This window comes from Columba livia, chromosome 1 (assembly GCF_036013475.1).
Source record: "Columba livia isolate bColLiv1 breed racing homer chromosome 1, bColLiv1.pat.W.v2, whole genome shotgun sequence".
Lineage (NCBI taxonomy): Eukaryota > Metazoa > Chordata > Aves > Columbiformes > Columbidae > Columba > Columba livia.
In genome coordinates, this window is record NC_088602.1 from 161,297,494 (window position 1) to 161,311,420 (window position 13,927).

The following is a 13,927-nucleotide window of genomic DNA, read 5'->3' on the forward strand; positions in this document are numbered from 1 at the left end:
CTGTAATCATGAAAAATAAAATGTCAGATTTGTATTGTTAAGACTGAGAAATATCAGCCATGACCTAGTAATGAAGTCTTACTCATTTCTTCAGTGCAGTTTTATTCCTGTGGAAGAAATGCCACCCTAGTCCATAGGGAGTTCAGTTTTTATCTTTATCAATGAAATAAATAAAACTGATTTCACAATCCGTAATTTCAGTGAATTCAGCCATTTCTGACTGGCAAGTTAGCTAAATGAAGTATATGCTGAATGACAGATAAAGTGCATGCATCTGCTCCATTGGGAACTCCAGATGCTACATGGTGATTATGTATTGAGAAATTAAATTCCTTGATGAGATGGGGTCAAAGCCAAACAGATGTAGAACGTCCACCACTAAGTCACTTTGCCAGCCTTCCCAATATGCACTTAGGAGCTTTGCAGCACATGAGAAGTTTTTTTGCCATTTTAAATCTTTTGGAAATACTAACATTAAATACAGAATGATTTTGTAGGGAAGCTATAAAAGTTTATACTACTCAAATAACACATGTTCATAGAGCATACACACTCTTTGGAGGAAGAGTCTCTCTGTCTTGAGCATACAGTGCCATCAAATTAGGATCCTGACTTTGGACTATGGCTTATACCTCCTCCCACAATATCAGTTAATTTAATTCCAGGAAGAGAGGATTCTTAGACCCAAAACAGGAAGAGAGATGTAACCGACTTGCAGAAACACTTCATTAAACTTTCGACCTTGCTGCTCCAAGAACACTCTCCAACAACTTTGATTTAAGAAAATCTTCAGTTACTATTAACACAGATAATATTTGTTACTTCCAAACTGAAATCGAACAAGAATATACCGCAAACTGAGCTGTTTAGAAAACACCAATTTGAAGTCTTGTTTGCAGTTTTCTTGGCAGCTGTGAAAAATGAGCGTACAGAAGCATATGTACATAAATTGTCAAGTCCTTTTTGTTTCTCTCTATGCTGTTGCTACCATACATTAGAAAAAAAAAAAGTTTGCAAACTACTATAATAAGAATTTATTCCAAACTCTCTTTAGAACCTATCACTTATGTGGAATGCACTGGAGTATTTCCAAACAAGCTAGGTCACCGGGCCTAAATCCTGTGGAATTTCCATGGTTCTGGCTCTTCCCTTGAGTTTATCCTTAAATCTAGTCATTCTGACATCCCAAATACGTGGTTGACTCTGCTTCCTCAGCACAGAGAGCACAATATACTAGACTGCTCAAGAGATGTGGTATAGAAATTGCAGATCAGAGACAGGGCTTTATGCTTCTTTCATGTTGCCAAAATGTGGGGTTTCTGAAGGGATTGAAAAAGCCCGTCTCTTTCTTAACACCCAGAGACTTCTTTGTTAAAGATCATTTGTTTTAACCTAAAAGCGCTATCTCATTATGAATATTTTTGAAGAAACATCATGGAGTTGCTACCAAAGTGCAACTGGAGACTTCTTTCCCATCCAGATTTCAGTTTTCCAAACCTTATGCATCACCAGGTGTCTTGGGAATGACATAGGGTTCAGAATCTCGCTTAGTATTTGTAGAACACGAGCTCCTCTATATTATATGTTTTCGTCATTAATCAGTGATCCAGATGTGGTCACAAGTTCAGTCATGGAGTCCCAAAGGCTTGCAACTTAATTTATTCTCTCTTATCACTGTTTGTGCTCTGGATGATATCCAACGGTATATTTAGCACAGCGGCAACAGATAAGCTTTTCAGACAAAGAAAAAGGCTAATAAAAAGATTTTTCTAAGCCAGTGCATGTATTGATGTTGCAGCACCCACTGGCTTGCGTAGTCTTTCTATACATTTTATATGCATGAAATAATCTTCTCAATGGGAACCAGTTCAGAGGATAAACTCCCCTGAAGCCCTTACAGGAAGAAAGCCAGAAAGCATCTTTAGATAAAGATGGAATGGGATATAAGGAGCAGTAAAATAAACTAGAAAGCTGCTACCATCTAGGTGATCCTGATGTGAGTTCTCTTTGCTTCCCCTGTCACATCCTACACATTCAGCAAGAGATTGTCTTAACAGGCCTGGAAAGCAGGATCTTTAAGCAAATATTCCCTTGCTGTGGGAACTGCTCATTCACAGCCAATGAATCTGTTTTGAAACTCTTAAAGGAAACAGGTACATTAGGTCATGTCTATTGACTTGGCATCTTGCAACATTGATTCATCACCTGAAAAGCTTTGGAAATCAACTCAGAGGCATGGTCTGTCTTCTCATTTCTTCCACAGAATGCTGTTGAAATTTTCCATTCAGAAATCTCTGGTTGCATCTGCTCTTTTGCTCTGCATTGCCACAGCAGAGTTGGTGGTGACTTCAGTAGCGGTTCTGCTCATGCCAGTGAAGATGTCATTCAGTTCTCGAGACATAACCTTATAGCCTTGTTGTGTGCTTCAAAGACACAGTGTCAGCTGGAACCCCATCCCTATTTTGGTTTTTGTTGAAACTTAAAATTCTTTGGAAGTACCAACAAGTATTCAGCTTCAAATCCTTAATGTTGAATGTGCCAGAAGAACTTCGGGTGAAGTTTATTATAAATAGATATGACAGTTGGGTCTATGATCTTGAAAGATCCACCTTTCTTGTTAGTTAAATTTCTGCCATGAAAGGAGAAAACTATTTTGAAGAGGATAACATGCAGAAGACTTGGCGACAAACGTATTAAAAGAAGCAAATGTTAACTATTCTCTATTATGTTTGGATTAGAAGTTTTTTTTCCTTCTTATTCAGGAGTTAGTTTACTTGGTTTTGCTTGGATTACTGAAGATGTTGGGACAAGAGTGTAAGTTGTTGAAGTTTGAATAAGTTCAGAACCAACAGCACTCTGAGAACATTAAAAATGGTTCTTTTTAAAAGCAGCAGTAGCAAGACAAGCTATTTCAGAAACCCACTTTTTTTCTGGTACAAAGTACCTTTGAATGTTTGCCAGCAAGCAAAAGAGAGAGAACATCTCAATTAAAGAAAGATTGGTGCCACTTGCGCTTTTATCTAGTAAAATAAAAGCTTATAGTCCCTGTAGGGAATAGTTGAGCCCATTCTAGAGGAAGGCACTAATGCCTTTGTGCTCCGAACATAAACGATTGTTACACACCAGCATATCCCAACCAATTAATACCTTTCACATTACAGTGAAGCAGCAGAACTACCAATTCAGATGTATGGCTTTTAAACTGGTGTTGGCACATGTCTTAAAATGCTTAACAAATGTTTGTGATCATTTTAGAGAAACAAACAGGATAGATACAGGACAGAGACCTGTAAGCTATGTTCTCTGTGGATTAATATTTCTTAAAAATTTTGACAAAGATGAAAATAAGTTGGGGGTTTTTAAGCTCCCAGGAACTGGATTGTTGTTGTTGTGTAAATTACATATATACTTTTATTTTTCAGTAGATTGCATATGTTGCATCAAAATCTATTGGTCAAATATAGACTCTAAAACACCTGACGATTTGCAAGTAAGTTTGAACAAGGGTGTAGGTACAGAATTCTTCAGCTTTTATACTATTTCTGATGCTTAGATATCTTTGTCTAGGGAAAAATGAGTAAAAAAATAGTGAAGTAATGAATCAGTCCTCTGCTGTCAAAGGTCTTCAAGGACTCTTGGCTACACATTTACATGCAGCTCTGTGCTGTCTAGAAAGAAAGGTGGAGACATATGTTTAAAAAGATAATATTCCAGGCTAAGAACAGTGTTCTTGAAGATCAGACTTGAACCTGGACTGTGGATTTCCTACTCCTGTTCTAGAAGACTAGTAATAAGAAATATGCTTTCCTTGAAGAAGGAAAATCTGGGATTCAGAGCTTCTAGAAAGCTGTTTTCTCAAAAGCTCATTCGGATTCCAAATAACAATCAGGCTACCATAATTTACGTTGTTGGCAAGAGTCAAAGTCATGACACCTGCAATAAAAAATCTCTGTATGTGATACTGGGCAGCGTCTCATAAATCATGCAGTTTGCCAGCTACCTGTCAAGAGGAGAAAATCCTGCACGTAAATTTAGACCCACACAAGTGGTTCCTGGATCGAGAGGCTTGTGGATCAGACCTTCCGATCCACCTTCAACACCTTGTCAATATTCTGCCCTGTTAGTGCTCTTCTCTTGAAAAAACACGTCTTTATGGCTTTGACAGGAAAAGTTCAGGAGTCTGCTTTTTAATGAAGAAAGTGCAGCAGTAAACAGTCAATCCAATTCATTCTTGTATGAATTTAGTATATCATATTAAAGGGAATACTGACTAATGTTTTCAAAATGGGATACCTCTTGCTTAAGCATGGTAAATTATGTTTAGAAGTGTGAATGCAATTAGTCTGCCTTTCAGAAGAACTTGGTAAATCAATTCTTTGGATTTGTGGCTAAACCAGTCTGGATAACATACCAGTGTTTTGGCTGTTGCTGAACAGTGTTAAGGCTTTCTCTTTTATCCCACTCTGTCCCCTCGGTGAGTAGGCTGGGGATAGGCAGGTAGGTGATTGGGAGGGGACACAACTTGGACAGCTGACCCTAGCTGGTCAAAGTGATATACCAGTCTGTATAACGTCACGTTAAGCAATAAAAACTGGGGTAGAGGAAGAAGAGGGATTTTGGCTTCTGCAGTGACCTCTGTTTGGAGTCCAGCTGGGCATTGGTCTATGTGTGAGCAGTGGTGAGCAATTTCATTTTCCTCTTTTTGTTGGTGGGTTTTTTTTGTTTGTCTGTGGATTTTGTTTGTTTGTTTTCTTTCTTTCCTTCATCTATTAAACTGTCTTTATCTTGACCCACAAGTTTTCTTGCTTTTGTTCTTCCTATTTCCCCCTCCCGGCCCTGGTGGGATGAGAATAAGCAGCTGCTTGGATGCTGGCAGGGGTGGGACAACTCACCGCACACCTGTACACTCAGGCGGTATTGACTTTTCCACTAGATTGAGAAGGTAGCAGTCAATTATATTTATAGCCCATCCAGTTAAGGGAATGCTTAATCAGCAGCCTCTGATTACATCACTTCTACTCAGGCAATGAGTAAGGCAATTATGGGGTGTTCCCCTCTCCTGTTTGCCATCAATATTCTGTAAAGGTTTGAGTGTAAAGGGTGCTACAGTTGGCTTCAAGAGGGTGCTGTGGATTATCTACTACTGACCCCCTCAGCGTAAGTTATTGCCACTGTTATGGCCACCTCTAGTACAGGGGAGAGACTTGTTTATGGTAATGCACAGTCCTAGTATTTTCTTTTCTGGAAAACTAGAACTTATAGTTGGCTGGTGTCATGCAGCACTTAAAATTGGTTTTAGTTAACTTTGGTAATCCTGTAATAAAGATAATCCTTTAATATGTTATAAAAAAATAATAATCCTATAATAAAGACATGTTTTAGAGACTCAGTAGTAAATGGAGAGCAAACTCTGCTTTTAACAATTTAAAACATCAGTTTAGAGTCATTGCTGACATTTTTCATGTGTCCATGTAGACTAATGTAACGTATGCAGCCAAAGTTCTAGAAAAATAATTAACAAAAACGAGCATCTAGCAGTGCACTTGATTTTACATAAATATATATAATGTTCTACTGTTCTAAATTAGACTTCTTGTAGAAATCTAAAGCGTGTCTACATTTCATAATATATTCAGTATATGTGGGTCTTACGGACCTCTTAAAGAGCTAAGAGTTAACATAGTGTTTTGCTTAAGAGCACCAGTAAACCATTAGTATTGGTTTGAAATGGTTTCCAATAATGTTATATTTTTAGAAACTATGTCGATGAAGTGCAAGTATTTTAGTGTTTAATAAAATGAATCTGAAGTCAGGAAATTGGTTGATTATGTCACATGAAGTAGAATGTATCAGTTACGTTTTATTACATTAGGGGTAGTTAAATATACATGAGACTATATCTCTGAGTTGCAGTGTGTTAAACATTTCATACAGAAAACTACAAGTATGTTTCTAAAGATTTGTCTTTAAAAATCCTTGAGTAATTTTTACTTAAAACAGTAATGGCAGGTTTTGTCCCTTTACAGAACCAATCTTCATGACCAGTTGATATTATTTTTAAATTCTAAGCTGCAAAATATTTTTTCCCAAATTAAGTATATAATTTTTTGAGAATGATCTTGAATGTTCACCATGTCTTGAAATCTAAAATGTTGTATCTTCTTTCTTTCCCCTGACTAGATGTATCAGTAGTACATCAGTAGTTCCTAGGTTCTCATTCTGCTAATCTAGTATTAATACTCCCATTAACAAAAGAACCCTAATGTTAACAGTTTAAGGCCGATTTGCTTTAACATGGACCTAAAGATTAGGGATACTGTTTCCGTTCATTGTTGGAAGCAAATTGGAATACTAGTTGCTCAAGCTTTTTTCAAAGATTTCTTTTTAAAGAAAATAGGAATCCAGCCCAGATCAAGAGATACAAACTGCCTGTTGTATTTGGTAGATTTACGTTTCTGACAACTTTCAGATTAATACCTGAGTTTGTCCTACTATATGTATGGCATGCCCTGATGTAAGACTCCCCTCAAAAAAGCGAACTTGTAGATTTTCTCAAGATTTTTTTCCCTTCATAAGAAACTTCCATTAATGGGTCAAGTGATGGTTTCTTATTCTGAAGACAAATTAATTTCTTATGATCCAAACTGCTCTTGTATGTTTCCTTTTAATGTTTTTATTTCTTTTTATTTAGTTAGTTATTGTTCTGTGTGAGAAAGCCTTTTTGGAAATTATTCTTTTTCTGGAAACAGTGAACACAATGTATCATAATGCATGAACGGATGGAACATATTAGAGTGTGGATGTAACTAAAGCAAGCAAGCCTTATGCTATGAATGAGGAAAGGTACCTGAATGTTTTTCTAAGACTTTTTGCAGATCTGAATAACTAAGATATAGGTGATTGAATAAATAATCTTACATCTCTTGCTAAGCAGAAATGTATCCCCAGAGTAAGGAAAAACAAAAAAATCAACCAAACAAAAAAACTAGGAAAGATGTCTTTCATCACTTTTTGTATGAGATAATTCCTTCTGCAAATGTGTTCATCGTACCAAAGCATCACTGGATTCACTATACCCCTGTAGACCCAGCTAGCTCAGATTATGTAGATTTTCTGCATAAGCATATAATGAGCATGTAAGTAACAGGGAATGTATGAGGAAAGGAGGCAAGAAGACAAGAAAATCCCTTGCCATGAGAGGGAAGAATTTGTTCGTGGCATATTGTTCCTGAAGAGGCTTGTGATCTTTACAAAGTAAGATAAAAAAGGAAATATGAAATGCTGGAATGTGTAATCATCATACTTCCTACTTTTTTTTTTTTTTTTTTTCAAATATAAAGTTACATAGATGCAGTTTAGATGGCTGAAACCCTTTGAAAACTCCTTGATCCAAAAATAACACATTTTTTGAATTAGGTGTGAAAAAATCATTAGAAGAAAAGAAATAAGGTGGTTATAGTACCTTTTTCCTCTTCTTCAAAGGAAACCTCATTTTTATAGAGTTCTCTTAGATGTCGTGAGTTTTGTTTTGAAACTACTGTACTTTAGTTAAAGTTTGGTTAATGCTAAATTATTCACTGTTTTCAGTTTTAACTTGGTTTAATGATTATGACAATGTCGTTTGTAAAAAATCAGTCACTTGATTTTAGCCATCTTCTGTTTTTTTACGTGAAAGGTAAGGATCATGTAGGAAGCTCATAAAAAGCTGTCTATTGCCTCTTAGTGTTGCTGAAACATGATGAAATATGTGTTCATCGAGGTATACATATATAAAACCCATTTAAAGTGAAGTACCATTTATGATTCTACAGCTGAGAAAATATGTTTGCATGTATATATAAATATATATATCTTTATGTGATTTTGAGATATGCCTCTTAAAATGGGAATGTATTTAATTTGTAGATGTTAGTTTATTTTATTTGTTTTGAAGAAGTGAAGATTAGGGTATACGTAGAAGAGTAAGTTCGTAAGTGGCAGGCTTCTCAGGGATTGGGATTTTCTTGATATCTGAGTTTTACTGTATTGTTCCCACTATTCATAAATACATTCTGCAAATATTGCCGTTATTACCTGCCATATTTATTGCATATTTTGCTATATATACTACATTTTAAGGATGCTGAAATACAGAGCATATCAACAAATGACAAAACATTGAATCTGAGATATCTGATTGGTTTTTTTATCCTTCTGTAATTTCTTTCCCTAACTATATTGTCTGAAGTATTATCCATCAGTTGTTTTCTGTGGGCTCACATTCACGTGCTTCATTTCAGGTCAGTTCCTCCTAGAAGAATCCCGCCTCATAGAAGCAGCTGAGATGGCAAAAAAAGCAGCTGAACTTGATAATACAGAATTTGATGTTGTTTTCAATGCAGCCCATATGCTCAGGTTAGTGCTTTTACATCTGCCTTACATGAATCTCCTCCCTTCTTTTGGAACAAAAAGGTCTTTACAGCCTTCGCTTACACAGAGTTCCTTTTAAAGCCCAGCAATTCTTTTGAATAATTCAAAATTAATAAGATAAAAAGAATTGGAGTGGAACTGTTGGAGGATTTAGCAATTTCTATTTCTAATATTCTGTGCGTTATCTCATAATTACTTACCTTTAAAACTTCTGTTGTTCACAAGCAGGTAATCCTTTTTGCTTGCATTCAAGAACATAGAATAACCTTCTGCAGGATTTACTTTGACCTGATTTTTAAAAATTCAGGATGCATAGCAACTGCAAATAATAGAGCATATTTCTGATCTGGCTGTAACTAGAGAATATTGAAAATATCACATTTTATCTTAATATCATTAGGGAACACTAAGATAATTAGAAATCTAAATATTCCCAGGCTAATGATAACTTTGAGACTCATGGGAGCACTTAATCATATTATCAGAATCTGTGATTTAAAATTTAGTCTCACATGTAATTCTGTTCTCCTGTCTGAACTGAATAAAATTTTGGACTTCTTTTTTTCCTCTTAAATCTGGCAGACCTGGATATTCAGTTACATTAAGCTTTTGCCTGAACATTATCATTAAACTCTCATTACTGTGAGAGATATCCTCCATGCTTTTTTCTAGGATAACTATCTAATTATTGTGTATTGTCCACTTAACAGCTGTAAGGGTACTTTATTTTATTTGGATTATGTCTATGCTCAGAAAATACATGCACAAGGAAAAAATATGCTTCACTAGCACAAAAGAATTATTTCTCTGATGAAGATTATCTCACTCGGCTGTTTATACGTCTAACTTTTAGAACACAAAGTCAAGGGAAAAGAAGATGGTATTAAAGAGAAGGTAGAACCAGCTTCAGCCAAGGGACTCATGTTTTAGAATGAAGGATTCTATCCCAGGATTTTGAAATAGGCCCCAAAACACCCTTTGAGAAAGAACTCTTGTTGCTCATAGATTAGAAAGAAAACCAATAAAAATGGTTCACTGGTAAACAATAATTTGACCTGCTGCAGGTGTATGAGCTGTTTTAAGGATGTGTTCTTTCCCCTGGTTATTTTCTGAATGATAATATCTCGAGACAGAATTCAGTAATTTGAAACATTTTCATTAATTAAACTAATTCACAGCCAGAAGCAGAGCAAGTTAGGCATGAAAGCTTAATCCAGAAGGGTATAGATTTTGTCAGACACCTGATTTTGGTGAGTGTTTTGTGGAATATGGTTTAACAGTGTGATTTTTTTGTGGGTATTTTAAAATGTGGTGGTGTCGATCAATACTATTTTGCAAATAGGTTTAATAAATCTCTGTGACCACTGAGTTAAGCATTCCCAGGTGTTGAAGGCACATGTTTTTACATTGGGATGTAAGTATTTTTTCAATCTCAAAGTTATGCTGCTGTACTGTAGGTGCATCAGCCATAGTTACCCTGCTTGATCTGGTTGGGAGAGGGCACTTTTTGGGAGGAGTTTTGACCAGCATTGAGCTCAGTGACTCTGAACTGCATTCTTTGTTTTAGCTGTAAGCACAAAACAGGACTTCTAAAAATAAAGAAAACCCATCAAACCAAAACCCTTATAACCAAAAAAGTCCTGGTGGTTTAGTTTAGTTAGAATCCAACTGTGCTCCTCTGGGATACCCAGTTGGTCTAATTTTTCACTTAAATACTTGCCTTTTTTTGTAGAAGATCATAATGTCTTCCTAATATGCTCTGGGAGTCTAAAGTGGTCTGGAGGATTTAGCAAAAGTCAGTGTGACAAAGTTAAATTCAGTGCTGCCAACTTTTTGCTTAGAACTGTCTGTGTTATGATCAGACTGATTTTTTGCTAAAAGTTTGTGATTCTGTTGTCTGCCTTTGTTCACTGCTTTTCTAAGCAGTTTATTTATTTGTGTATTTATGCATAAATATATATATATTATATATTGCTTACATAATAGCAGCTGGACAAGGGGAATGTGTATTCATACATTAGAAGAGGGCAGCTACAAATCCATCATGAGTCTGTGGGACTTCAGAAGAAGCTGATTTTCAGGATATTTAAGATGATGGAGAGCTGAGGTGATTCCAAGAGGAAAGCTGATACCATGATACAAAAGAGGAAAGAAAGAAGCGAGTACTCAGACTGACATAGAGTGACACAAATAGAAACTGTGGGTGCTAAAGATAGTCATAAATGAAAGGTTGAAATGATTAAATACTTCCATGTAGGTGACCAAACGCTCCTTAGGTACCGTAGAGAGCTATAAAAATGGACTGGTAAGAATTTTGAATGGACTGTGCAGCTGTGAGGTAGAGAATATATTATAGAAGTTCACAGGTCATGAAAGCGAATTGACTGTTAGTAGACAGAAGGGATAAATTTTAAAGATGTGTTGTGGGTTAAGAGACAGAAACTGATATTAATGTGGATGATGTGAAGTGTCCAAAGTGATTGGGAGGTAGTAACAGTAACTCAGAATTTTTTTTTTGTAAATTCTGGTTTTTTTTGTGATGTCCTATTGAATTAGAAAGGTATCATCTTTCCCTCCTGTCATGCTCCTGTTTCCACCATAACCCAAGGAACGTCATGAGATTCAGAAACTGCATGTAGACATTTCTTCAGAATTGCAGGCAAATTCTTTCAAATTTGGGTTACAGCTGCTTTGGATGGAAAATTATCACGACATTCCATCCAAGTCCAATTGATTTTCTGCTCTAGTGCTAAAATATTTTCCTTTTTTTAAGTCCACTTACTGAGAAAAAAAAAACAACCTTAAATTAAAATGGAACCTAAATGAAAACTAACAAGTTTTGAAATTTTTTAACAAGGTACAGAGTGGAGTGTTAATTCTTTTTTTTCTTAAATTTGCAATAAAATTGCTACCTGTCTCCAAATGCAGTAGCTGTTTTTATAGATAGCCATTCTTAGTTTAGCAGCCACAAGAAAGACATCTGCTTCTTCTGTCAGGTATTCAAAAACTGTTCACTTCTTATCTTTTTGACTAAATCTAAAGCTGAAGTGGAGAAAAAAAAATGAGTTAGTTCTATTTTCATTATTGAAAGACCTCCCTGTTCCTAATTACACAAACATAGTTATTAATTTTTTGCCCAGATGACTTCTGTAGGATTCTGATAATGCAATGCCAGATGAATCAAGTCATCTGTAATACGGGTGAGATGCGGGATGGATGTAATTAATTTCTTTGCAACAGTCTGGTAACTTTTAACGTGCATAGTATTTGCCTGTAAAATTTGTTTTCTCAACAAATGTGTTTTCCAGACAGCTTCATTCAAGGGTTATGTAGCTGTTTGGGTGGTTCTTCTTAAAACAGTGACGAGTCGTTGTTTTACTTTTGTGGTATTTGCCTATAGCCTCAGTTTGAAGCCTTTCAGCAAAGCTAGATGTATTTTAATAGAATGTAGTGAAGCATATGTTTGCAATACCTTATGGTGGCTGTAGGTCAGTGACTGAGTCATGTATTAACAGTGCTGTTTCACTTTGTAGTTGTGTACTGAGGTGAGCTGCCATGAGAAAGGTCTCCTGTGATCTAGGGGGCGATTACTTTGAGAATGAGGAATGGCAGGGTAGTGACACTGCCATACTAATTAGAAACAGGAAAAGAGCTGCACGTTGTCTCCAAATAAAAACAAGCATAAGAAAAAGAGCTTTGCTTAAAAGCACATTTTGTTGGAATAATTGTTTTTTTTCAGACTTCTGTAAGGTGGTGGATTGTTGTGGGAAACACTCATATTACATGAAGTTGTAGGATGTTTATTGGCTATTTGAAAACAGAAGTCTAAATTAAAGCAATACTACATGATGTGGTCTTAATTTTGTAGTGAATTTCTGTGAGAATATTGTGGTTTTCCAAAGTGCATGGAGTGTAGTTGCTGGCACAGTCTCATAGGCGCCAGTTCGCACTATGTTATTGCCTAAACAGATTTTACTCATTCTTTAGGTACTGTCCATGTGCTCTAATACATATATGGCTAAGCCTATTAATTCTGGTAAAACAAAAAATGCAGGTGAAGGGTTACATGTGTGGAATCTGATTAGGATTTTGTTGTGATACAGCTTGGTCGATTAAGAATGCCAAGGATCAACATTCAGTATGTTAAAATAGGAATATATTTTGAAAAAAACTTCCATATAGCTAGACTGATATCCATAATTTCACTTTAAAAAAATAACAGTTAGTCTTATGGCAACCAATAGGCAGGTTAAATATAACCCTTTCCTATTCACATTTATGTGTCTAAACCAGTCAGCGTTGGTGTTGTTTGTCTGTGAAAGCAGTATTTTTTCCAGTGATCAACACAAAGATTCAAAATGAATGCAAGCTGAATATAACTTGGTTTCAGGAGAACCAAAAAGCAATGTGTTGTCAAGCACATTTACGAGGTGTCACTGGCAGTCAGCTGGAACAAAATACAGGGAACTGGTATGTCTGAAGGCTCAGGTTAATGCATATGAGAGAATAAAGAGAGGACACATTTTTGTTCCTTATGATAAGATTGAATGCTAGGTGTTAATGGGTGAAATCAGATGTGTTTTCAAGGTCGGGCCTAGTGAAAAGATTGAAGATAGAGGTTGAAATATAGCTTCGTAACTATGCAAAGGACTCTGTCTTCCAAACTTCTCTTTCCTTCCTTTCTGTTTTATTATCAACATTTTATCTTATGTTTTACTCTAGTGTGAATTATATTTCCCTTAGTAGTGCCCTTCCACTGTTTGACATTGATCCAGAGCCCTTTACTTCACAGTGGCATAGAGTTACTCCAATTTCCTACCTCTGTGCCTTTAGTTTTTCCCAAGGGAAAGCCATACCAGGGCTTACCATAATGAATTTCTAGTTTAGATTGACAGTGAAAATAGGAACCAGAATTCTGCTGTATCTCAACTAGAGGAACTGTTACTGAATGCCCCAGAAATGGAACTGGCATTTTCCTGACCAGATTAGTGTGGAGAACTATAAATTCAAACTGATTTCTACTGAAGAATTAATGAACCATGTTTCAAGATGTACGTGTGGGAGGAAAGCAAGCCATGTGTTTCCACTGGGCTAAAAGAGGACAGGATTTTAATTTGTACCACGTTCATCTGACAACAACACTATTTGGAGGGGAACTGTACCATCTGTATCTAACTCCTGGGTAAAGGCACCTTGTTTATCGTACAGAATTTCACCACGTTCACAAATGCTTGGTTTTCTGACAGTTTAGTGCAAACAAGAAACAAAAAACAAATTCTGTAACATGTTTAATTTTATGTGCCTTGTAGTAAATCCTGAAATTTGTAAATACGAGATAACCTTTTTTTCAGTTGTTTCAACTGCTAGTAATACCCAGCACAAGTGATTCAAAATCATGTTAAGTGAATATTTTTAGACATTCGGTCATTTCTAACCACTACAACCACTGAGTGGATGATACATTTGCCAAGTAATTTAGAACAGTTAACAGGTATAAACCATGTTCTACTTGGCAAAT

The 13,927-nt window shown here is 36.0% G+C and overlaps 1 protein-coding gene across 3 annotated transcripts in view; it reads left to right on the top strand.

Annotated features, from left to right (window-relative positions):
* The window catches only part of TMTC2 (transmembrane O-mannosyltransferase targeting cadherins 2), a 257,207-nt gene that overhangs the window by 217,066 nt on the left and 26,214 nt on the right, over positions 1-13,927 (top strand). For all 3 annotated transcript variants that reach the window (XM_065041667.1, XM_065041662.1, XM_065041652.1), the window contains exon 10: positions 8,280-8,394. In XM_065041667.1, coding sequence (XP_064897739.1) covers positions 8,280-8,394 — 115 coding nt within the window. The remainder of the gene's footprint in view (positions 1-8,279; positions 8,395-13,927) is intronic.